This window comes from Hemitrygon akajei, chromosome 4 (assembly GCF_048418815.1).
Source record: "Hemitrygon akajei chromosome 4, sHemAka1.3, whole genome shotgun sequence".
NCBI lineage: Eukaryota > Metazoa > Chordata > Chondrichthyes > Myliobatiformes > Dasyatidae > Hemitrygon > Hemitrygon akajei.
In genome coordinates this window covers 153166997-153192018 of record NC_133127.1, presented here as the reverse complement: position 1 = coordinate 153192018, position 25022 = coordinate 153166997, and the positions used below count along the sequence as shown (strand labels likewise).

The 25022-nt window shown below is 40.9% G+C and overlaps 2 protein-coding genes across 3 annotated transcripts in view; one reads left to right on the top strand and one right to left on the bottom strand.

Moving 5' to 3' along the window:
• atm (ATM serine/threonine kinase) overlaps window positions 1–6809 on the bottom strand; it is a 183165-nt gene extending 176356 nt beyond the window's left edge. The window contains exon 1 of the mRNA XM_073043637.1: window positions 6550–6809. Coding sequence (XP_072899738.1) covers window positions 6550–6769 — 220 coding nt within the window. The 5' untranslated portion in view covers window positions 6770–6809. The remainder of the gene's footprint in view (window positions 1–6549) is intronic.
• Window positions 6636–25022, top strand: part of npat (nuclear protein, ataxia-telangiectasia locus) — a 55872-nt gene continuing 37485 nt past the window's right edge. The window contains exons 1-4 of one of the 2 annotated variants that reach the window (XM_073043639.1): window positions 6636–6934; window positions 14181–14299; window positions 21871–21931; window positions 24224–24296. In XM_073043639.1, coding sequence (XP_072899740.1) covers window positions 6898–6934; window positions 14181–14299; window positions 21871–21931; window positions 24224–24296 — 290 coding nt within the window. In that variant the 5' untranslated portion in view covers window positions 6636–6897. The remainder of the gene's footprint in view (window positions 6935–14180; window positions 14300–21870; window positions 21932–24223; window positions 24297–25022) is intronic. The other variant, XM_073043640.1, reaches the window with a different exon arrangement.

The window sequence follows — 25022 nt, the reverse complement described above, 5'->3', positions numbered from 1 at the left end:
GAGAAATCAAAAGACATAATCCTCCCAGTGCTGCCCTACTTATCCAAATGGGAGTAGGCTTTGTTCCGCAGGTAGATGACAACATTGTTGACTCCAGTGTCTCCTGGTAGGCAAACTGCAGGGGATTGGGCTGATCTGACCAGGGGTCAGAGGTGAGCCAGGACCAACCTCTCGAGGATCTTCATAATGTGTGAGGTCAGGACCACTGGATGGTAGCCATTCAAAACTTTTGGTTAGCCCTTCTTGGGTACTGGGACCACACATGATGTTTTCCACACAGTCGGGACCCTTTCCAGGCTGAGACTCAGATTGAAAACTCCACACTGGAGAACTCCACACAGCTGCTCAGCACTCTCCCTTGGGAACTTGGGGTTCACACCATCTGGTCCCAATGCTTTGCCGTGTCTGAGTTTCCCAAGATCCTTCTCACCTGCTCAGTACTGAAGGTGAGTCCATGATGACTGGGGAGTTGATGGAAGGTGGAGGCTGGTGGAGGTGAGGATCGGGATGATAGTAGTTGGTATGTGGATGGGTGGATGGTCAGTGCAGGGCAAGGAAGGGATGTAGACAGTGTAAGCCTGTATTGTTCATCTAGGTGTTGAATTGGAGAGGAGGGAGGAAGGGAGGCATTTTATAATACTGTAGTGCTGAAGGAGCATTGGGTGCCTCTACACCTGGACTGGTGTGCTGAAGGGGGTGTGAACAGGGGGGGGGGGGCAATTCTCAAACCTATTGAAGAATTGGTTTAACTCATTAGCCTATTCAAATCTGCATTCTGAGGCTCTATAGCTAGGTCGATTGAAGCCAGTGATGATCTACATGCCTCTACACATCTCCTGTCTGCTACTCTGCCCAAGATTGCTCTCCAGCTCTCCTGTATTCCTCTTCAACCACCTGATCTTCTTCTTTAGCTCCCTCTGCACATGTTTCAATTCTTCCTTGTCTCTTGATCAAAGACTCAATTTTTGTGGTTGAGAAGAGCCTTTAGATCACCGGTGACCCATGGTTTGTTGTTACGGAAGCAGCAAACAGTCCTTGATCTTATTACAGTGCCCGCGTGGAAGTTGATGTAGGCAATGATGCAATCAGTAAGTCTGTTAGTGTCCTCCCCATATGGTTCACAAAGCACATTCCAGTCAGTAACTTCAAAGCAACCCCTTCAAGGCCCTGATGGCCTCTGGAGACCATTTCCTTACTAGCTTAGTGGTAGGTAGCTGTGCTATAATTTGGGCTTATACAAGGGCATGAGGTGAACCAGGTTGTGATCTGATCTTCCAAGTGGGGAATACACAGTCTTATAATACTGTAGTAACATTGTTAGTGTTCTAATTTGTGTTCTTTATTTAAATACAGAATTTGACATGTCCCTTTTATATCTTTTTAACAAATTCAATATAAGCTCTGACATTTTGGGGGCAGATGCCAATGCGTCCCAATTAATCAGAATCCATTGTAGTTAAGAATCATGCTAATTAGGAAGTTTCAAAAAAAGTTTTATTTTTACAATGAATTATCCCTATCATTACCCTGTAAATTTAAGTATGTACAGGACATAAATAAATGGTTTTTAAAGAAACAATAATTAAATCAATATTAAATTATAATTGAAAATTTAATCTGAGCTAGGATTTTAAACTAAATAAAGCAAACTGAAAACACAGGGCATGAATTTGTTCAGGCACATTAGGAAATTTTGAATTTTGAGTATTCCACTTGATATGAATCACATTATCAGGTTAACAAACCACATTAAAAGATATGAAAGCAACCAATTAATGGTTAACATTTTAAAAATACATACATTGTTTACAGGTTTAATGAGATCTCAATCAAGCAAAAAAAGACAGAAAAAATGATACAGTTGTGACTATCAAGAGAAATTAAGATATAATTACATCAAAGTTAAAAACAAAAGATGTTGCCAAAAATGACAACAAGCTGATGATTGGAAAGTTTTTAGATTTCAATAAAAAGAGTAACTAAGTTATTGAAATGGAAGTGGAAGGCTGAATACAAAAGTGAACAAGAAAGATATAATAAATACTGTAGATCGGGGGTTCCCAACCTGGAGTCCATGGACTCCTCTGCTTAATACTATTGACCCACAGTATAAAAAAGATTGGGAATTCCTGCCATAGATGCTTCTATGGGTAGATAAGGAAATGACTAAAGTTCATGTGCGCACCTGGCAGATAGAGACAGGAGAAATTGTAAGGAAATGGCAAAGAATTTAAAGAATATTTTGAGGAACTCAGCAGGTTGTGCGTGTTGCTTTGACCCCAGCATCTGCAGAGTATTTTGTGTTTAAGAATAGTTTGTGCCTGTCTTTGAAGAATGGAGAAAAACTATTGGAAATAGTGAAGAAAAAGGTCTAGTGAGAAAGAACAGTTCAAAATATATATATATATATATATATATAAATTAGCAACGGAAACCAATAAATCCCAAGAACCCAATAACCTGCATTAGACTTTTGAAGGTTTCTATGAACAGTGGATATACACCTTGCCATCCTTCAAAATTCCATAATTTCTAGAATATGAGCACTATATTTAAGATAAGGAAAGAACATGTTTATGTGAATCTGCAGATCAGTAAATCTGACACCAATATTAGACAAATACAGATAATCTTGTATTAAGAAAGTAGCCACAAGGCGCTTTAAAACAAACTACAGAATTGGATGAATTACTTCAAAAAAATGGTTCGTAGAATTGAGGAGTGGATTGCTGACTAGGTAGTGGGTCAATTTTGGGTTGAAAGGCTGTGGCAAATGTCGATAACATAGAGATTAATTCTGGGTCTCAGTTGTTCAGTCTGTTTCAGTAATTTAGTTGACAAGATTAAGTACAAGGTATCCCAGTAGCTGTTCATACAGAACCAAATGGAAATGCAGACAGCGAGGATGCAAAATGGCTTGAGGAAGATATGGTTAACAATCCATATCTTGGGCAAGGACATGATAGATGGAATATAACGTAGAAAATATGAGTTCATTCACATTGTTGGAAAAAAACGCATGCAGAGTAGGCAATCAGGAAGTCAATTTGTGTTATGCTCAGGAGATGGATGAATGTGCATATCTTAACCAATCAAAACACAAAGCAAGCTACTGCAAAAAATAGTTCCAACTTCTAAAGAAAGAACATCTCCTCCACAATCTCTGTCAGCACAGGTGCACCATAAGGCTGTGTGCTTATCCCCTGCTCTACTCACTTTACACTTATTACTGTGAGGCTAAGCACAGCTTCAATGACATCATTAAGTTTGCTGGCAACACCACTGTCATTGTCAGAATCAAAGGTGGTGATAAATCAGCTTACAGAAGGGAGAGTGAAAATCTGGCTGAGTGGTGCCACAACAACAACCTCTTACTCAACGTCAGCAAGACCAAGGAACTGATTATTGACTGCAGGAGGAGGAAAGCAGGGGTCCATGAACCAGTCCTCATCGGAGATCAGAGGTGGGGAGGGCCAGCAACTTTAAATTCCTTGGTGTTATCATTTCAGAGGACCTGTCCTGGGTCCAGCACGCAAGTGCCATTGCGAAGAAAGCACGGTAGCGCTTCTACTTCCTTACAAGTATGCAAGGATTTGGCATAACATCTAAATCTTTGGCAAATGTCTACAAATGTATGGTGGAGAGTATACTGGCTGGTTGCATCACAACCTGGCATGGCAGCCCCAATGACTTTGAAAGGAAAATCCTACAATAAGTAGTGGATGCAGCCCAGTCCATCACATGAAAGTCCTCCCCACCATTAAGCGTGTCTACACAGAGAGCTGTTATAGGAAAGCAGCATCCATCATCAGGGACTCCCACCACCCAGGTCACGCTCTCTTCTCACTGCTGCCATCAGAAAGAAGTACAAGAGCTTCAGGACTCACACCACCAGGTATGGGAAGTGTTAATATCCCTCAACCATCCAGCTCTTGAACCAGAGGGGATGACTTAACTCACCCCTTCACTGAACTGTTCAACAACCTATGAACTCACTTTCAAAGACTCTTCATTTCATGTTCTCCATTTATTGTTTATTTTTTTTCCTTTTGTATTTGCACAGTTTGTTGTCTTTTGCACATTGGTTGTTTGGTCATCCTGTGGGGTGCAGTCTTTCATCGTGTTTCTTGTATTTACTGCGAATGCTCGCAAGAAAACAAATCTCAGGGTTTTATATGGTAACATATGTACTTTGATAATAAATTTACTTTGAAAAATGCTTTTCAATAAATAACGTTATTTAATGGCATCACTGTAATAATCCACTACACTTTCCATTCACCTCCTTTCCCTGATTCCTTCCTTTCTCAGTCCTGCCCCTTTCATTCTTTTAACCATTCCATTCCCAAGGAAGTGAGAAAAACTCATCTTCCTCTTGTTCAAAAAAGAATAACCTGTAAGATAATATACAAACATTGATTTCTACTCCACATTCCTTAGTTTCTCCCACATCATCTTATTGCCTGCTCCTTATTCTGTCTCTATTTCCTATTGTCTTTCTTCTCTACAATCACTCATCCTTTTCTTCATTTCACTTTGCTTATCCCCTCTTTACTTTTTCTCACTCTGTTTTTTATATCTTGAGGAAATAGCAATCAATATAGAGAATTTAATCATACAATGAGGAAAATGTAAAGAAATACAAGAAAAGGCACAAGGAAAAGTGGATTACAATTGATAAAGTACTGCAAATAAAGATTTAGTTAATCCTTTGAGAATAAACAACAAGAATATTAAAATTATCCTTCCTCATGTTTTAGTTTTGGATCAATAAGTAAAAAAATTAAGTGGAATATGGAGGATGTGTTTTAGATAAAATGAATCATTATAGTGCAGGATGCTATTCAGACCATTGTGTGTATCTGTTGAGCATTTCTGTCAGACTCAGTCCCTGCTAATTCCTCTTTACCCTGCAAGCCATTTCCATTACTATTATAAGTAATACAGTGCTTTATCCATTGCATTAAACCTGCAACAGTGGGAATTTCATCTACCTTGAGCTTGAGAAGGTTCAGAGCTTCAAGTTCATAGGACTGAACATCACCAATAGCCTGTCCTGATCTAACCATATAGAAGTCATGACCAAGAAAGCTCACCAATGCCTCTGCTTCTGTAGGAGGCTTAAGAAATTTGGCATGTCACCACCAATCCTTGCCAATTTTTAATCAATGTACCACAGAAACCAGCCTCTAAGGATGTGTAATGGCTGGTATGGCAACTGCTCTGCACTTTGCAAGAAACTGCAGAGTTGTGAACACAGCTCAGTGCATAATGGAAAGCAGTCTCCCCCCCAAGGCCTTCCTCTATACTTCTTGCAGCAGCAATAAAACAGTCAGCATTATCAAAGATCCCATCCACCCACCCCAGACATTCTCTCTTCTTCCCTCTTGTACCACCAAGCTTAAGAACAGTTCTACCTCATGCTTATATGACTATAAAATAGTTCCCCAGTACGATCTATTGGACTCACAATCTACCACCTTTTAATTTTACATCTTATTGTTTACCTGCACTGCACCTTCTCCATAGCTGTGGCACTTTATTCTGCAGTTATTGTTTTACCTTGTTCTACCTCAATGCATTATGTAATGATACTATTGTAGGAACAGTACATAGGACAAGCTTTTCACTGTATCACCCTCACAGGATGGAGAGGTGCTCTGCAGATTCTTATTCCATTTTAGTGTCATATATTAAGATAGAGTAAGTGCAAGTAAAATGCTATTTCATTTGAAAGGACGGCTTGGATATAAAGGGCTTGATAACATCTCCAATAGCCACACAGGAAAAGTGCCTTGAGCAATGGAGCAGTTGGTGGAGATGGAAAGCAAACCCAAGAAGTCACAGACAAACTGGTCCCTTCAGTTTGCTGAGGTGGGAGAAGGACAAGTTAACAGGGAAACAGGGGAAGCGGTAAAGGGAAAATTAAGGAACTCAGATAGGCAAAGAAAAATGGAGGGCTGTGGGAGGGAATGGTTAGATTGATCTTAGGAGTATGTGAAAAGGTCAGCACAACAACATGGGCTGAAGGGCCTGTATCGTGCTACGCTTGTCGTGTCTGCGAGGAAATAGTGCAAGAGCAGAACTTGAGAAGTGGCGGGAAACGTCAGTCCGTGCGCGGTCACGTTAGCCCAGAGGTCGCGAATTCAGAGCGGCTCAATTCCAACGACAACCATCTTTTCTCTGAAATATTAACTCTGCTTCTTTAACTACGGGGTTGCAACATTTCTTCTTCTCACTATTGCAGATTTTCCACGTCTGCAGGTTTTCATTTAAAAATCTCAAACGGCAATAACCCAGCACCGGAATACACTGAGTCTGCTGCCGCTCAGACCCGTCAGCGGCATCGCCATCCAACAACTTACGGCGTTCCAGTCCTACAGAAACAGGGCCCGGATTCAACCGAACTTAACGCGCCGGACCTCCGGCGGCAGCGGGACGCGAGCCGCGGACGTTGCTAATTTAAAACGCGGCAGAGGACGCGCAATCACAGCCACTCGGAGAGAGGTCACGGCTTTATTAAACTCGTGCTATTGCCATTAAACGCACCTTCGTGATCTGACTTGTTGCCAACGCGATTTTTTTGAGAGGGGGGGTCGGTTGCTGGTTTATAAACGGAGAGAGCCTCCCAAGACGGTCCCACAGGGATCGGGTCTCGCCGATAACAACACTGAACAGCAATTCCCAGCAACCACCCGGGGCATCTCCGCTCTCCCAGTTCCGCCGGATGCACGGCCGGGATTAACACGGCGTTGTTTTTACGCGCCATTTTCAGCTCCCCGACTCCTGTTCATGGCGAGTCCACTTCCGAGGTCGGCGTTGGTCTGAAGCCTGGCGACTCCTCCAGGGAGGAGGGGGGGAGGGCCTCCTTCATAAACTCCGGCTGGTTCCGAGATAATGCTGCTGCCGTCAGACATAGCGCGTCTGGTCCTGGGTAAGTGAGTTGGTGTGCAGCGCGGATTCAGTGCTCGGCTCTCTGAAAGATTGGACCCGCACCGGAGGCCAGACAACTCTGCTCACCTTGCAGTGATTGACAGCCTCCTGACATTGTGCTGGCTATTTCCCGTAGTTTTGGATCGCAAATTAAATGGTTTGTTTCACACAGGCCTTCTACAGTCATTGTACCTATGATTAAATTTTAAGAGTGTGAGTGTTTAAATTGTCACTTTTCTTTGTGGAGTAGTATTTGGAATAGTGTCCTAATTCATTATTTGGTCGGAAACTTAATCAAGGTCCCGGCCCTCACAATGTTTAAACCCATTAATGAACCAGGCTGAACAGATGTCAACATCACTCTGGAAAACTGTGCTAAGCATGAAATTATGCACCTTGATTTTAAGGTTTCCCAGTTAATCACTTTAGAGCAGGATTCATCTGATAACCAATTAATGTTTGGTGTTGAAAATTAGTTGGTCATCAGATAACTGATAAATAGGCAGAAAATACATGAGTGCAGCTCCTGATTGGTATTAGTATGACCTGCCCTTGTTGGTATTAGGAAAAGCCATAGTAATTGAGTTCTCTTGCTGAGTTTTGCCACAAGTTACTACAGTTTCCTCTCTGAGACCTCAAAGATGTTTCTTGATCTGTCGAGTTTAATCAGTAAATTGTAACTCCAGAATCCAGTATCTACAGTCATGTCAAAAGAAAGTTGTGTTTGATATTTATTTATCTTCATAAAACATACGGTACTTTTGTCATTACTGAGTGAAACTGGTTTGCAATAGGGAGAATTTGCCTGAATATAGCTTTGCAGGTGCAACAGGTTATCAAGATGGCAAATGGGATGCTGGCTTTCATTGTTAGAGGGGTTGAATTTAAAAGCAAGGATGTTATGCTGCAACTGTACAGGATAATGGTGAGGCCACATCTGGAGTACTGTGTGCAGTTCTGGTCTCCTTACTTGAAGGATATACTGGTTTTGGAGGCAGTGCAGAGGAAGTTCATCAGATTGATTACAGAGATGAGGGGGTTAGACTATGAGAAGAGATTGAGTTGCCTGGGACTATACTCACTGGAATTCAGAAGGATGAGAGGAGATCTTATAGAAACATATCAAATTATGAAAGGGATAGATAAGATAGAGGCAGGAAAGTTGTTTCCACTATTAGGTGAGACTTGAACTAGGGGATATAACCTCAAGATTCAGGGGAGTAAATTTAGGATGGAGATGAGGAGGAACTGCTTTTCCCAAAGAATGGTGAATCTGTGGAATTCTATGGCCAATGAAATAGTGGAGGCTACCTCAGTAAATTTATTTAAGACAAGGTTAGATAGATTTTTGCATAGTAGGGGAACTAAGGGTTATGGGGGATGAGTCCATGGTCAGATCAGCCATGATCTTATTGAATGGCGGAGCAGGCTTGATAAGGCCATAGAGCCTACTCCTGCTCCTATTTCTTATGTTCTTATGATTTCAGGATAGCACAAGTTGGCAGTGTGATGTTTGAAGAACTACTTTTGGATGATTGGATGCACAGCAAATCATTTGTGTGTAGTAAAGAACTGTTGATAACAAAAAAAATGACCGAGAACATTTTTCAGAACAAGGGGAAATACTCTTGGCTTCTGATCAGAAAGTCACTATGAAGCCTACCTCCATTGGGTGTATGTCTCTTCTTCAAGCTGATGTTGGTTGTCCATTATGTCCGACGAAGATGGTCATTCCTGTGTATAGTGCTGCTAGAATGTTTGTGAACCCTTTAGAATTTTCTATATTTCTGCATAAATATGCCCTAAAATGTGATCAGATCTTCATCCAAGTCCTAAAACTATTTAAAGAGAACCAAATTAAATTAAAAAAAAAACATTGTACTTTTTCCCTTTAGTTATTGGAAAAAATGACCCAATATTATATGTATTTGAACATTGAACATTTGGAAATAGTTTTAATTAAAATCTTAAGCATGTTTACAAAGTTGTTTTGCATTGAGGGTTTCCAGTAGGTTGTTGAATAAAATGGGTTTGCCTCCACTGCCATCAGTACGAGTTCCAACCGTGTCGGACACCTTCAAACTGCTGATTGCGCAACCTCCAGCTCCAACTCTAGCCTTGACCAACAGTAGCTCTAGGCTGGAACTTTACACACTGCACCTGTCTCCCCTTCCCCTACCAGTACTCTGCAATCCTGTGCTCTTGGGTACTTAGAGATTCATTCCATCTTCCTCTCACCCACCTTCCCTAAACACCCCAACCTTCCCCTCTCCTCTGACACTACCAATACCCTTACCAACTCTAGTCTCTGTGGGGTCTTCACCATCCCCTCTGACATTCTCCTTTCTGAGGCAGAATGTTCTGTCCTCAGTGAAGGCCTCACCTTTGTCCCCCTGTGCCCACACCTCAGTTAATTCTGCGCCCACCATGATGCTGAGCTCTTCTTCCTCTTTTTCCATGCCTACTTTTTTGGCAAGGTCTCTCCACCCTGCACGAGGACACCTTTTCCTGTCTTCAACCCTCCTTCTCTTTCTGGATACCCTGCTCTGGATCTTTTCATTGCTAACTGCAGACAGGACATCAACAGTCTTGACTTCACCACTTCTCTCCAATTCCAGCCTCACTCCTTCCAAAAGCACTGCTCTCCACACTCACCACTGTAATCCTAACCTCACCATCAAACCCAACAAATAGGAGGGGGTGCTGTAGTAGTCTGGCAGACTGACCTCTACCTTGCTGAGGCCCAGCAACAACTCTCAGACACCACCTCTTACTTATCCTACCCGAGATCTACAAACCTGCCTGTCCATTATACCGATTGTTTCTGCTTGTTCCTGTCCTGCTGACATATATCTGCATACCTCGACTCAGCTTTATTCCTCTTATTCCCCTCCACCCCCCGCCCGGTTTAGTCCCTTCCTACCTACATCCTAACACAGTCCTGATCTTTTCAATGATTTTATTCTGGACACCAGACCCAATCAGTTCCCCTCCACCACAACTCTCCTCCGTCTGGCAGAACTTGTTCTCGCTCTCAGTAATTTCTCCTTCAGCTCCTATTGTTAAAGTCGAACCTGAATAAAATTTGGGAGACCAACTTCTTATAGTTACAACAGTTTATTGTGCACCCTCCTGCAGAAGTTTGAGATCCAGTTGTCAGAGCGAAGGCACGTAATTACTGCCACCATCCGACAAGTGGGTCCACTCTCTCCGGTTACAACCATATATTTATACATAGTAAGTCCCATACATTACTGTTGCAAGACGTCATTTGAACTGGTATGCCCACCAAGTCTGTTGGTGTGAAACTTAGTTACAAATAAGAGAGTCTGCTAGATCAAGGCTTATTGACAGATGGATGTGCTGTCCAGTTCTTATCCCTTTGCTAGGCCCTGACTTAATTACAGATGGATGTTCATTCTTGTCATTATCAGTGAGTCCTTCTCCCCCTACTCAAACGAGCGTACAATGTACAATGCTATCAAATTCTTGATGTCTCTGCAAACCAAGGAGAACTGGTAATGAGCCTGTCTTAGCTAACTGCTGAAGATGGAGTTTACTTCAGTTCAAAAATTCCTATTCAGTCCCAATTATTCTTTTAGCTAGAGGTTACATAGGTTCAAAATGATATTTTTATATCCTCAATTCCTCACTATCACTTCCTTCAAACAAAAGGTGTAGCCATGGGCACTTGCATGGGTCCCAGTTATGCCTGCCTTTTTGTTGGCTACGTGGAACGATCCAAGTTCTAAGCCTACACTGGTATCACTCCCCAACTTTTACTATGCTGCATCAACGACTGCATGCGGAGCTGGTCAACTTCATCAACTTTGCCTTCAACTTCCACCCTGCCCTCAAATTAACCTGGTCCATTTCCAACACCTCCCTCCCCTTCCTCAATCTCTCTGTATATTTCTGGAGACAGCTTTATCTGCTGATGTCTATTATAAACTCACAGACTCTCACAGTTCCTCTTCCCGCCCTGCAGCTTGTAAAATTTCCATCCCCTTCTCTCAGTTTCTCCATCTTTGCCGCATCTGCTCTCAGGATGATGCTTTTCATTCAGACTAAGGAGATGTCCTCCTGTTCAAAGAAAGGGGCCTCCCTTCTTCCACCATCAATGCTGCCCTCAACTGCATTTCTTTCTTTTCATACACGTTTGCCCTTATCCTATCCTCCCATGACCTTACCAGGGATATGGTTCCTCTTGTCCTTACCTACCACCCCACCAGCCTCTGTGTCCAGCACATAATTCTCCAGAGTTTCTGCCAACTCCAACAGGATCCCACTGCCTCCCCACTTCTACTTTCTGCTTTCCACAGGGATCGCTTCCTACAAGGCTCCCTTGTACATTCGTTCCTCACCACTGATCTCCCTCCTGGCAATTATCCTTGCAAGCAGAACAAGTGCTCCACCTACCCCTACATCTCCTCCCTCACTACCTTTCAGGGTCCCAAACCATCCTTCCAGGTGAGGCAACACTTCACCTGTGAGTCTGTGTCCCGGTGTAGACTCCTGTATATCAGTCAGACCCGATGTAGGATTGGGAGACCGCTTCACCAAGCACCTATGCTCCGTCTGCCAGAAAAAGCGAAATCTCCCAGTGGCTGCCCATCTTAATTTCACTTCTCATTCCCATTCCAAACATGTCAGTCCATGGTCTCCTCTACTGTCGCAATGAAGCCACACTCGAGTTGGAGGAGCAACATCTTGTATTCCATCTGGGTAACCTCCAACCTGATGGCATGAACATCGATTTCTCAAACTTATGGTAATGACCCCCCCCCACACACACACCTTCACCATACCCTATTCCCATTTCCCCCTCACCTTATCTCCTTTCTTGCCCATCAGCTCCCTCTGGTGCTTCTCCCCCTTTTTCTTTCTTCCATGGCTTTCTGTCCTCTCCTATCAGATTCCCCCCTTCTCCAGCCCTGTATCTCTTTCACCAACTTCCCAGTTCTTTACTTCACCTAATTTCATCTATCACATTGCGCTTCTTCTTACCCCTCCCGCACCTTCTTACTCTGATTCCAGTCTTTTTTTCTCCTGTCCTGATGAAGGGTTTCAACCTGAAACTTCAAGTGTTTACTCTTTTCTGTAGATGCTGCCTGGTCTGATGAGTTCCTCCAGCATTTTGTGTGTGTTGCTTGTCTTGATATTGCTCATCAATTGTTAATTTTTATACTAATATATTGATGGAAATTCTACCTAAATCTGCATTTCTTACCATTCAGAATGCTTACATTACTGTTAATTCATAATGCACAATGTTCATTTTAATACTAAATAATAGAAATTGCTTTAAATCAAGTACAAACTGGGATGTACAAGCTAACTAATTGATCTTCAGGATGTGAACAATGCAAAAATTGTGCAGAAATTCCATCGAAAATGCTGAGTTTCTTTTAATTGGGTTTAGTGTACAAGTAACCCCTGTGTTATTGAAATTTGGGTACTGTATATGAAATTCACCCTTGCAGAATTGAAAAATCACCACCCAAAAAATTGAGAAGTGGAATAAAATTTGCTCTCGTGGAATTTTATGCTGTGCAAAATAAATAATTAGCATTCCCCCCACTTCCCCCATCCTCAAAACCTTTTGTCTCCAAGCTGCAATGTTAAATGCAGACCATGCCCTGTATTTTCTTGAGGATGGATGAGATGGTTTTCCTCTTGTGGATTTTGGTGATTGAACAGAATGGCAAATGCACCAGCATATCACAGGTTTACTGTATCTGTATAAACCCGTGACTTAATGCCAGCACTTTCTTTTGGAGTGAAAAGAACTACAATTGGGAATTGTATTGGTTGGAATGTCATAGTGTTAGTTTCCCTAAGCTGTGGCAACATGGAAGTGCGCACTAGATAATCAATGATGTCTGGTATATTATAAATAGGGTGAATAGAAGATCACTTTCAGTGTAGGGTGTCTGATCTGGTGGAGCCTCAAGGAGCTGATCAGTGGCAGAATTGCAAGTTTGGGATAAGGCAGCTAAAAACTGCTTTGGATAATTCTGTGTGTTTAAAAATAAGCTTTTCTCAATTGTTCTGACTTCCCACAAATGACCATTAGCTTTTACACTTGATTTGATACTTCATACAAAATTACTAGCACTGGTCACCAATATTCCCTCTAATTTGTAATGACCAGTGTGTGCAAAAATCTTGTGCTGTGCCAAATTTTTGCCCAGTGACGTTGACGTGCGTATATTCATTTTAACTATCACTAAGAACTTTGATCATCTTTGGGTTTGATCATTTTCACTGTCATTCATCTGGACTCCTACAAATCATACTTAGCAGGCCTGTAGTGGGTAATGAAGGATCTTCTCGCCTGAGCTTTTGCACAGTATCCGTATGTGATTTGCATTCTAAATGACGCTTTAAAAATCAAGTTTCCAAATATTACTCCACTTCTTCCTGCTTGCAAATTCTCCAGTAACTTTTGCATCACAATAATGCATGCAGCTAACACCAGTTTCTGCATTGTACACAGATATTTCCCGTAGCACATTCCTGACCTCATGAGCTTTCGGTGTAGCAGGTTCTACTGTTTCATTAAGCCATTCCTCTTTAAATGAACTAGTTGTTCTTTTGCACTTCATACCCTTTGCTTCTTTGGAATTGGGCATAGTGAATCAACAATTCCTTCAATAAAAACAGTATAAATAAGTCAGTTCCCAAATCGTCAGACAAATCAGCGCAAACTCCACATGGTTAACGCTGTCCGTATCAGAAACCAGAAAAACAAATGTGATTGTGTACAATTGTGAAACATGCCAGTGAGGTAATGAGTGACAACCTTTTGTGCGCAGTTTAAATCCCTTTGTGCGCTAGTTGCAAAAGATGTGTGCACACACACTCCTTAGTGGGAACATTGCTGGTCTCTGCCCTGAGTGTCATCAGCCTTATTTGTTAAAATCGTCTGCCAAGTTGAATGTGCTTATGCAAAGTTTGAAAAAGGTATAAGTTGATTTCTTTGATTCTCCCTTGTGTTTTAAGTGTGAGACTTTCTTCTGTTCAACCAGCTTGTAGAACAGAATTTCTTTCCAATAAAGCAATGGAAAAGACTAATTTCAAACATAATATTAATTAATTTCTCTGTAACAGTTTCAGATATTTATTCTAAAACCCTTTAACCATAGCAATGTTATTGTGCCACAGCATGTATGTAAGAATTACTCTCGCTTTGTGCATATATTGGTGAAAAACTGCTGAATTTTGTTTGTGTTTTTGTGTTTCAGGATATCTACAGCAGGAAAAGCTCTCTAACACGTGCAAAGCCTTTATTTTGGAAAGTCGTGACCTAAAGGAGTATGCTGAGCACAGTACCGAGGATGGAATTGTTCCTGCTTGTTTACTGGTATGCTGTGAATAGTATAATCTCTTTGGATTATACCAACTTCTTTATTGCAACGATGTTTATGTCGCATAGTATATGGGAAAGAATGTTCTGCCTGTAATCTTAAAAATGTCGATCTGCCCGTGTGATACTACACACGGATGAGGGGAGACATAAAGTCACTTCATGCCACAGTCGCTACAGATAATGAATAAAGTTACATCTGCTATGACTTAGTTATATGAAAAATGACTCAGAGCCTACAAAAAGTTTTCATGTTTTATTGTTTCACAACATTGAATCACAGTGGATTTAATTTGGCTTTTTCGACACAATTCAACAAAAAAGACTCTTGTTAAAGTGAAAGCGGATCTGTACAAAGTGATCTACATTAATTACAAATATAAAACATAAAATAAATAATTGCATAAGTATTCACTCTCCACCCCTTAATATGACACACCAAATCAATACTGGTACAGCAATTGGTTTTAGAAGTCTAATAGAATCAATTTGTTAAATGGGGATCTGTTTTTGGAGACCTGTGTGTTTCAATTGATTGTAGTAAAAATACACATGTATCTGGAAGGTCCAACTGCCAGTGTCAGTATCCTGGCAAAGACTACACCACTAAGACAAAAGAACCACTCCAAGCAACTCCAGGAAAAAAGTATTGAAAAGCACAGGTCGGGATATTCCAAGTCACTGAATATCCTTTGGAGTACAGTTAAGTCAACGATCAAGAAATGGAAAGAATATGGCACAGCTGTAAATCTACCTAGAGCAGGCCATCCTCAAAAGCTGAGTGAGCATGCAAGGAGGGTGCTAGTGAGGGAGGGCACCAAGAGACCTATGACAGCTCTAGAGGAGTTACAAGCTTCAGTAGCTGAGATGGGAGTGACTGCGTATACAACAACTGTTGTCTGGATGCTTCACTAGTCGGAGCTATATGGGGAAGTGGCAAAGAGAAAGCCACTGTTGAAATAAAAGCTCTCATGAAGTCTCGGCTAGAGTTTGCCAGAAGGCCTGTAGGAGACCAAAGTCAGCTGGAAGAATGTTCTATGGTCTGATGAAACTAAAATTGAGCATCAGACACTGCACATCATTAAAAACACACCATCCCTACCAAGAAGCATGGTGGTGGCTGCATCATGCTGTGGGGATGCTTCACTACAGCAGGCCCTGGAAGGCTTGTGAAGGTAGAGGGTAAAATGAATGACTTGAGAGAAGATTTGTTTTCCAGCAAGACAATGACCCTAAACATAAAGCCAAAGCTACACAGCAGTGGTTTTAAAACAACAAAGTTAATGTCCTGGAGTGGCCGTCAGAGTCCAGACCTCAATGCAATTGAGAATTTGTGGGTGGACTTGGAAAGGGCTGTTCACTCATGATCCCCATGCAATCTGACAGAGTTTGAGCAATTTTGTAAAGAAGAATTGGAGGAAAATAGCAGTGTCCAGATGTGCAAAGCTGATAGAGACCTATTCACACAGACTCAAGGCTGTAATTGCTGCCAAAGGTGCATCTACTAAATATTGACACGAGGGGGGTGAATACTTCTACAATCAATTATTTTGCATTTTATATTTGCAATTAATTTAGATCACTTTGTGGAGATCTGTTTTCACTTTGACATGAAAGTGTCTTGCTGTTGATCAGTGTCATAAGAAGCCAAATTAAATCCACTAATATTCAATATTATAAAACAATAAAACACAAAAACTTCCAAAGGGGGTGAATACTTTTTACAGGCACTACATAGGTGGAAGCAAGTTGTCTACATTTCATCACTTAAAGCTGATCTGTGCGCCCCTTTTCCAGAGGGCAAAGCTTTTTACTGAAAACAGCATTAGTTGTCTGTGCAGCTTTTCAAATACCTGGCTTCACCAGTTCTGTAGAAACAAGCTCACATTCATACTTTTAAAATATTTTTAATGTTACTCTTCTATTTTGAGTGAATGTACTTTTAAGTAAATGTTTTCGATTCAGTACCATCTTATTTGATATGTAGTGTTCACCTTTCAGGCCGAAAGGCCATGTTTTCTCAAGGCAGGGTACAATGATAAAGGTGATTACATATAATTTCTCAGAATTTTTCCAGCATTTTAATGCATCTTTGAGTTGACCAGAGCAGAATTCTATATTCTAATTAGAGCAAAAACAGTTTGATCATGTCCTCGGCTAACATGCACCTTTGTGGCCTCTTGTCTGTCAGTTACTGTGTTTGGTGCTCCTGGTATGGCCTCAGTATATCAGTGAGACCTGACGCAGATTGGGAGACAGCTTTGTCGAGCATCTACACTCCGTCCACCAGAACTTGAGGGATCTCTTGATGACCATTTATAAAACCAAATCAGAATTCATATAATTGGATATCATCATGGGTGGATAGGTTGATTGATCTAATTTAGTACTAGTAACCTTGGATACTAATAGCACCAATCTAGCTTTGAAGGTCATTCTTTAGTGCTAAGAATTTGCATAACTATTTTGAATTAGCTACTATTTCAGATATAATACAATTTATTTTCCAGTGTATGTAGATGTAGTATCATTTCAACTGTAACAGCTTATTTTGTAAGGATTCAGGAAACCTCAAATAAGGAGCTATTGCTTCATTAGTGCCTTCACCATTGGAGGAAATTATCCCAAAATTCTCTTTTTTTTTTCTCCCCTTCCATCAGGCTGAAGATGCAGCAACTTGAAAACACGTATCACAGGGTCAGGGACAGTTTTTTTTCCAGCAGTTATAAGTTGAATGGACCTCTTGACTCTTTAAAAATCAAAATTTTGTTATCAAAGTAGCTATACGACTTTGAGATTCATTTTATTGCAGGTGTTCACAATAAAACAAAGAACTACTTTATTGTCTACCTGCACTTTCTCTGTAACAGTAACACTTTATTCTGCATTCTTTAATTATTTTTTCCTTGTACTATGATTGTGTTTTCAAATTATCTGTATGGATGCATGCAAAACAAAATTTTGTCACGGTAATTTTGGTACATGCCAGGGTTTTTCTGTTTGGAGCAAAGGAGAATGACAGGTGACTTGATAGAAGTGTACAAGATGATAAGGGATGTAGATAGTGGCTAGCCAGAGGCTTTTACCCAGGGCAGAAAAGGCTAATACAAGGTGGCATAATTATAAGATGATTGGAGGAAAGTATCAGGGAATGTCAGAGATAGGATTTTTTAGAGTGGTAGGTATGTGAAATGCACTGCCAAGGGTGGTAGTGGAGTCAGATACATTTAATCTTAAGGTTAGCACAACATCGTGGGCTGAAGGGGGGTGTGCTGTAATGTCCTATGTAAATAACAGACCAATTACTAATTCACAGAAGTAGGATGAAAAGCCCGTCTGTTTACATTTGATGAGTGTTTGAAGGAGCAGAGTTGGCCAAAAGAACAGGAGAATGCTCAGTTTTAATCAGTAGCATGGGATCTTCAAATACACTTGAACCCTAGAAATGAGCTAATGATACATTTTTTTAAAAACTACATTTCTGTAGCATTCTTCGTAGTCTCAGAAAATCCTAATGAACATCATGCAGTGTGAGAAATTAGCTTATTTGCATCCAGCACATTTCCACCAACAGTGATACCATAATGACCAGATAATCTGATTACGAATAAATATTGGCCAGGATATTTGGACTAACTCCTCTGCTCTTCCTCTCATTAGTAGTCTATGATGTCGGTCATTCTCTCTTCTCCCTCCCTTTGAGCAGAAGATGCAAAAGCTGGAAAGCATGTACCACCTTACTCGTTCAGTTTTTATCCTGAACAGAACTTGTATGCTAATAATGAATTCTTATCTCCCATTGTACCTTGTCATAGCCCTTCCACTTTATATTGTTTACCTGCGCTGCATCTTCTTGGTAACACTATAGTCTTTATTCTGTTTTCTTTATACTAACTTGACATAATTATATATGGCTTGATCTACCTGGATGGGGTATAAATGAAAGCTTTTCATTGTGCCTCAGTACATGTAACAATAATAAGTCAGTATCAGTACCCTCTAATCTGAGCAGAATCCTAGTAAACCTGCACCCTCTGCAAAGCTTCTGTGTAGTCTGGTGAATTACATATGATACTGTGGCCTAATCAAGTATATAGCTGCATCATGACTTGCTGATGTGCGTACTTGGTGCCCTGACCAATAAAGGCAAGCATGCCAACTATCTTCTTTACTGCCTCATCTATTGTGGTCATTTTCAGGAAGCTGTGTACTTAGACCCCAAGATCCTTCAACATTGATGCTATTAAGGGTCCTGCTATTAACAGTATACTTACATTTGACCAAGGTACAACACTCCACACTTACTCAGATTAAACTCTATCAGTTATTTTTCTGCCCATATTTGTAACTGATGTATATTCTTCTGCATCCTTTGATAGCCCTCTCCACATCTCTACCAATTTTTGTGTCATCTGAAAACTTGCTAACCTACCCATCTTCAGGTTTAAGATGGCGCTGGTTGTGATGAGATAGATAGATAGATACTTTATTCATCCCCATGGGGAAATTCAACATTTTTTCCAATGTCCCATACACTTGTTGTAGCAAAACTAATTACATACAATACTTAACTCAGTAAAAATATGATATGCATCTAAATCACTCTCTCAAAAAGCATTAATAATAGCTTTTAAAAAGTTCTTAAGTAGTTTACTTAAATACATTGAGTCCTAACCCCGGCACTTTAACATATCTTACTCCTGGCAGTTGAATTGTAAAGCCTAATGGCATTGGGGAGTATTGACCTCTTCATCCTGTCTGAGGAGCATTGCATCGATAGCAACCTGTCGCTGAAACTGCTTCTCTGTCTCTGGATGGTGCTATGTAGAGGATGTTCAGGGTTTTCCATAATTGACCGTAGCCTACTCAGTGCCCTTCGCTCAGCTACCGATGTTATACTCTCCAGTACTTTGCCCACGACAGAGCCCGCCTTCCTTACCAGCTTATTAAGACGTGAGGCGTCCCTCTTCTTAATGCTGCCTCCCCAACACGCCACCACAAAGAAGAGGGCGCTCTCCACAACTGACCTATAGAACATCTTCAGCATCTCACTACAGACATTGAATGACGCCAACCTTCTAAGGAAGTACAGTCGACTCTGTGCCTTCCTGCACAAGGCATCTGTGTTGGCAGTCCAGTCTAGCTTCTCGTCTAACTGTACTCCCAGATACAGTTGTGTGGATCTTGGGTCTTAACCTGCTCCACACATTCTCCATTAATGATCACTGGCTCCATATGAGGCCTAGATCTCCTAAAGTCCACCACCATCTCCTTGGTCTTGGTGATATTGAGACGCAGGTAGCAAACAAAACTTAACCACTTTATTAACCTCCCTTTTGGAGTTGAGGTTTGAACTGCCTGTACAACCTGGCCATTTTGCAGTATGAAAGGAAGTCTTGAAGGTGCAGGATGGTTGCATCGTAGTGGGTACAGGCTGAATGGAGGCAGTGGGGCTAGGGCCTGAAAGTGGGGAATGAGCCAGTGTTTGGCCATTGCTGAAGCAGACTTGGAGACAATATGAAGCAACAGGTCCAAGGCGAGACAGAGTCGAGGTGGCAGGGCCTGGGCCTGAAAGCAAGGAATGACCTGTTGTTTGGCAAAACACAAAGCCAAATTGGGGAGGTCGGGTACAGACCAATTTGAGGTGGCAGGTCCCAGGTTCAAGAACATATGAAAGGTTTGAGAGCAAGGAATGACTGAGGTTTGACCAATTTAATTGTGCCAGTTCAAAAAGGTCAAGGTGTCAGGTCTGGAGGAGAGGGATGGGCTGCTCTGTAAGGTTTACTCGTCTCTGCGCTGAACTGAGGCTGTGGCCTGCAACTAATAGGCTCCTGAATCAGTTTCAGTGATGACTGGCTTCGTGGCTGTAGACTCACTTTTGTGAACTTCAGTTCTGAATGTTATTTGTTAGCATGTATTGGGTTTTTTCCCTGCACATTGGGTGTTTGACGGTCTTTTTTAATGGGTTCTATTGAGTTTCTCTGTTTTGTGGCTGCCTGTAAGAAGATAGATCTCAAGGTTTATATAGTTTATGTATATTGATCTACTTTGATCTACATTTTCATCCAAGGCGCTTACTTGTATCTCACAAACAGCAGAGACTCCAGCAGAACACTGATCACAGACATCCAGCCAGAATTAACACCCTTCCACCACTGCACTCTGTCTTTTACATGTGTTACGTACCCCATAACTGGGTCACTTACCAGCAAAGATAGAGAGGTCCGTTGAAGTCTGATGGTACTATTTTTAACAGTATTTATTGATAAAAATACACAAAAATAATATCAATGCAAACGTACAGATAATATACGTCGTCAATACTAAATCTAAAAGCTCGGGTATAATAATAATCAACAAGAAATAGCTCTATCGTTGTCTAGGGGATAATGTATTGTCCGATGGAAATATATAAGTCACTCAAGTTCATTCAGGCTGCAGCTTTTGGTTGGAGAGAGAGAGACGGATTGTTAGAACTTGCCAGTTTTTCCTTTTTATGATGTCGATCCTTCGAAATGTCGTTGGGGCTGGTTTCTCCTTTTAGCTAAAGCCGTTCTTCCGTGGTGAGGCCCACCAATTCCGAGGCAAATGGAAAAGGACGCACGTGGGCTCTCCACCGGCTGTCGCTATTACGCTGTCAGGGGATTTCTAGTGTTTCTCCTGGTGCGTCTGAAGGGGTTGTTCCCTAGACCCTCTTTTATCCTTACTCACGGGGTCTCAGATGTCAATCAGGTTGGGATGAGGCCATCCCTCAACCAGCCCACTATTGGTCATTCTCTGAGGGCTTCGATGAATAGCACAGTACTCAATACACAATTCCGTCTCCAAGAGACAATGGCCGTTTTCTGTGGCTTTGTATCGCTGAGGGGCCAGGACATTCCAAACCCCTTGTGGATTCTGCGTGTCTCTCTCTCTCATTTCCTGGGTCCCAGACCCGCATTAATAGCGATCTTGCGATTCTCAAAAAGGAGGGGGCTACTTTGTACCCTTCGGCCCCTCAGAGTTGGGGCACAGATGTAACACATGCAAACTATCTGAATGCAAACTCTCAAGTACCATGAATCCCATGCATCTTAATATTTTTGTATTAGACTAACACGAGGGACTATGTCCAACAATTCATTAAAATCTACGTGGATAATAACCACTGCCTTATCCTCATCAGTCACCTTTGTCAGCTTGTCAAAAAAAAATCTCAAATCAAGTTTGTAAGGCATCACATCCTGCAATGCTGACTGTCCTTGATCAGGCCATAATTTTCCAAATGTAATTCTACCCATCCTATAGAAGTTGGCCATGTGAAAAGTTATGTAGTTGGTATTAGTCCAGTCCTCCTTCCTATGACTTCTTAGCTAGTGCGTTGCAGACCATGACAAGTTATTGCGTGATATCTTCATCTCACTTGTGGTTCTTAAAGCAGCAATTTTTGGTATTTTCTTTTGCATTTTTTTTCATAGGAATATCTACTTCCACTGCCCACTTACAAATTATTGTTGTAATGTAACTGATGTTCACATTTTCATGTTGAATTGCTGACTAATATTGAATTTCCTTATTTTTTTAACCAGTCATTATTTGGAAAGAACTTGAAAACTATTCTTAACGAGTATGTGGTTATGAAGGCAAAAGGTAAGCATTCATGCGTTAGTAATTTTTTTGAGTTTATGTGGTATTGTTTCCTCACATTTCTAATAATTAATAAAATAGCCTATGAATTTAACAGGCAAATACAGCAATGAGGTGAATAAAGAAACTTTTTTTTAAGGAAGTGAAATCTAGGAACTTGTAGGAATTGTAGAAATATAGGAACAACAGAAAACTAATGATAAGACGTAGGAACAGAATTAGGCCATCTGGCCCATTGAGTCCGCTCTGCCGTTCAATCATGGCTGATTTTTTTTTCTCTCCTCCTCAACCCCATTTCTCGACCTTCTCCCTGTAAATCTTGATGTCATGTCCAATCAAGAACCTATCAATCTCTGCCTTAAATACTCCCAACAATCTGGCCTCCACAGCTGCATGTGGCAACAAATTCCACAAATTCACTACCCTCTGGCTAAATAAATTTCACCGCATCTTTGTTTTGAATGGATGCCCTTCTGTACTGAGGCTGTGCTCTCTTGTCGTAAACTGTCCAGCCATGGAAAACATCCTTTGCACATCTACTCTGTCTAGGCCTTTCAACATTCGAAAGGTTTCAATGAGATCCCCCCCTCTCCCACCCCATCTTTCTAAATTCCAGTGAGTACAGACCTAGAGCCATCAAGCATTTGTCATATGATAACCCTTTCATTCCTGGAATCCTGATGTTGTACAGGACATAATTTTTTAAAAAAAAGTAATCCTGTGGATTACTAACTCGTATCCAGGCAGCATTAAAGGACATGAGCTTTTGTGCACATCATGGAAAACAGAATTTGTTATTTTACATTCTATGGATTGTTATGAACCCCGTAACTGGGTTACTTACCAGCAAAGATAGAGGTGTCCGTTGGAGTCTGGTGATACTATTTTTAACAGTATTAGTAAAAATACACAAAAAATAATATCAATGCAAATATACAGATAATATACGTCGTCAGTACTAAACCTAATAGTGCGGGTATAATAATAATCCATAAGAAATAAGCTCTATCGTTGTCTAGGGGATAATGATGGAAATATAAAGTTCAGTTCAGTTCACACAGGCTGCCGTCGTTTGTTTGTCGCTGTGTTGCAATTGTTGGAGAGAGAGAGAGAAATAGAAGAATAACTTGCCGACTTTCCTTGGTACGATCTTGATCCATATCCGTCCTTTAGCTAGACCGTTCCGTGGAGGACTCGCCACCCAGGCAAGGATGGACACACACACAAGCCCCCCACCGGTCTCATACGTTTCTCCTGGTGTGTCTGAGGGGTGTTCCCCAGACCCCTCTTTTATCCTCACTCACGGGGTCTCAGATGTCAATCAGGTTGGGATGATGCAATTCCTCAACCAGACCACTCTGGTTGTCCCCTGAGGGGTTTCAATGAATAGTACAGTACTCAATACACAATTCCTTCTCCAAGAGACAATAGCAGTAATCTGCTATAGACAATAACAGTGGTTATTGCTATAGACAATAGCAATACTGCTATAGACAATAGCAGTAATCTGCTATAGACAATAACAGTGGTTCTGTTCCACTTTGGTTAGGAGACATTCCAAACCTTGTGTATTCTGCAGTGTCTATAACAACTGCCTTTGCTGTTATCCTATGTCTCTCCCATTACTGACATGCTGTGTATCTCTCTCATTTCCTGGGTCTCAGACCCGAAATAATAGCGATCTTGCGATTCTCAAAAGGGGGGGGGGGGCAACTTTGCTCCCTTCATTTGTAACAGGATGAAACAATTTATGTGATTTTTTCCTCTTCCCAGTGACCTTTCATCTGTACCTTTTGTTATCTCTAAGTGGTTATTCACAGTCTATGATCTTTCAACAAAATTTCAATGCTCCTGCTTGTATACTAACCATAAACTACACTACAGCATGTTCAACAGTCATTCGTTTGTAAACTGACCTATTCTGGCTTCCAATTCAACAAAACTCAAGTTTAGAATTCCTACTCTGGGTCTCATGTTCATTTGTGGTCTTACTGTTTTATCTTTGTAAACTCATGAAAGCTCTGCAAACACCTGAGAACTGTTGCTCCCGTACCTTGCTCTAATCTCTTGGATCTGGAGTTCATATTCCAAGCTGATTTGTCTTCATTTTATTTTCTTCATTGGAATGTGTACTTTAGTTTGATGTCTAATTGCAACATTTAGTATGTGCTGTTTCTTTTGACATCCCTACAAAATGTAATCCATATCAGAGCATCGAATTGGTTTAATAAGAGGCTTTTTTCCCCTTGCCTAATAGTTCAGATTTTTAAAAAAAATTTCCACTTCTAATTCTAGATTCAATGCCAGAAGCACCTGCTGTGTTGCCATCTTTGTGGAGAAAATTGGAGTATACTCTTTCTCAAATTAGGTAATGTGATTAAAATCTAGTTACTGTTTTTGAAAAGAAATTGTGTTAGTTCATTGGCACCATCATTTCAGTTTCTTCTAAAGAAAACTACCTGGTTCTTTGTTAACTTGGAAACAGAATTGTTTCCTGTTTCAGACACTTCACCTTGGCATTTATTTGTTATATGATCAATTTATGGTATGAAGTTCTGCCTAGTTCATACTCTATATCTTAATGCTCACTGTAACAAAGTTAATTGTTTTCTACTTTTTGCACATGTTTATCAATTTAGCGCCATATTACAAAGCAGTTCATTCCTACTAGGAGCTGCGCTAAGATCAACTAAACTGGTGTTATAAGTACATTTTATGACCACTTGTGTTCAATCTGCTGGTCTTGCATTTGTATCCAGGTTAAATGACGTAAACTTTTTGGATAATGCACTTTACATGAAAGTGTATTTTCATTATAAAACATATGTTTTTTGACTATTTTGTTCTTGAAAGTGATAAGGTTGGTCCTCAAATTAAGGCCCTAAAGTGAGGGGCGGTTGATTACAATAACACAATAAAGGACATGAAAGTAAATTGAAAGCAGAGGCTTACAGTTAAAACATCTGACAAGTGGGAATCTTTTAAAATAGTAAGTATGAGTTCAGCACCAACACATTGTGGTAAAGGTGAAAGGCAATGACTGCAAGATTAGGGATACTTGTATGACAAAGAATATTGAGTATTTGATTGAATA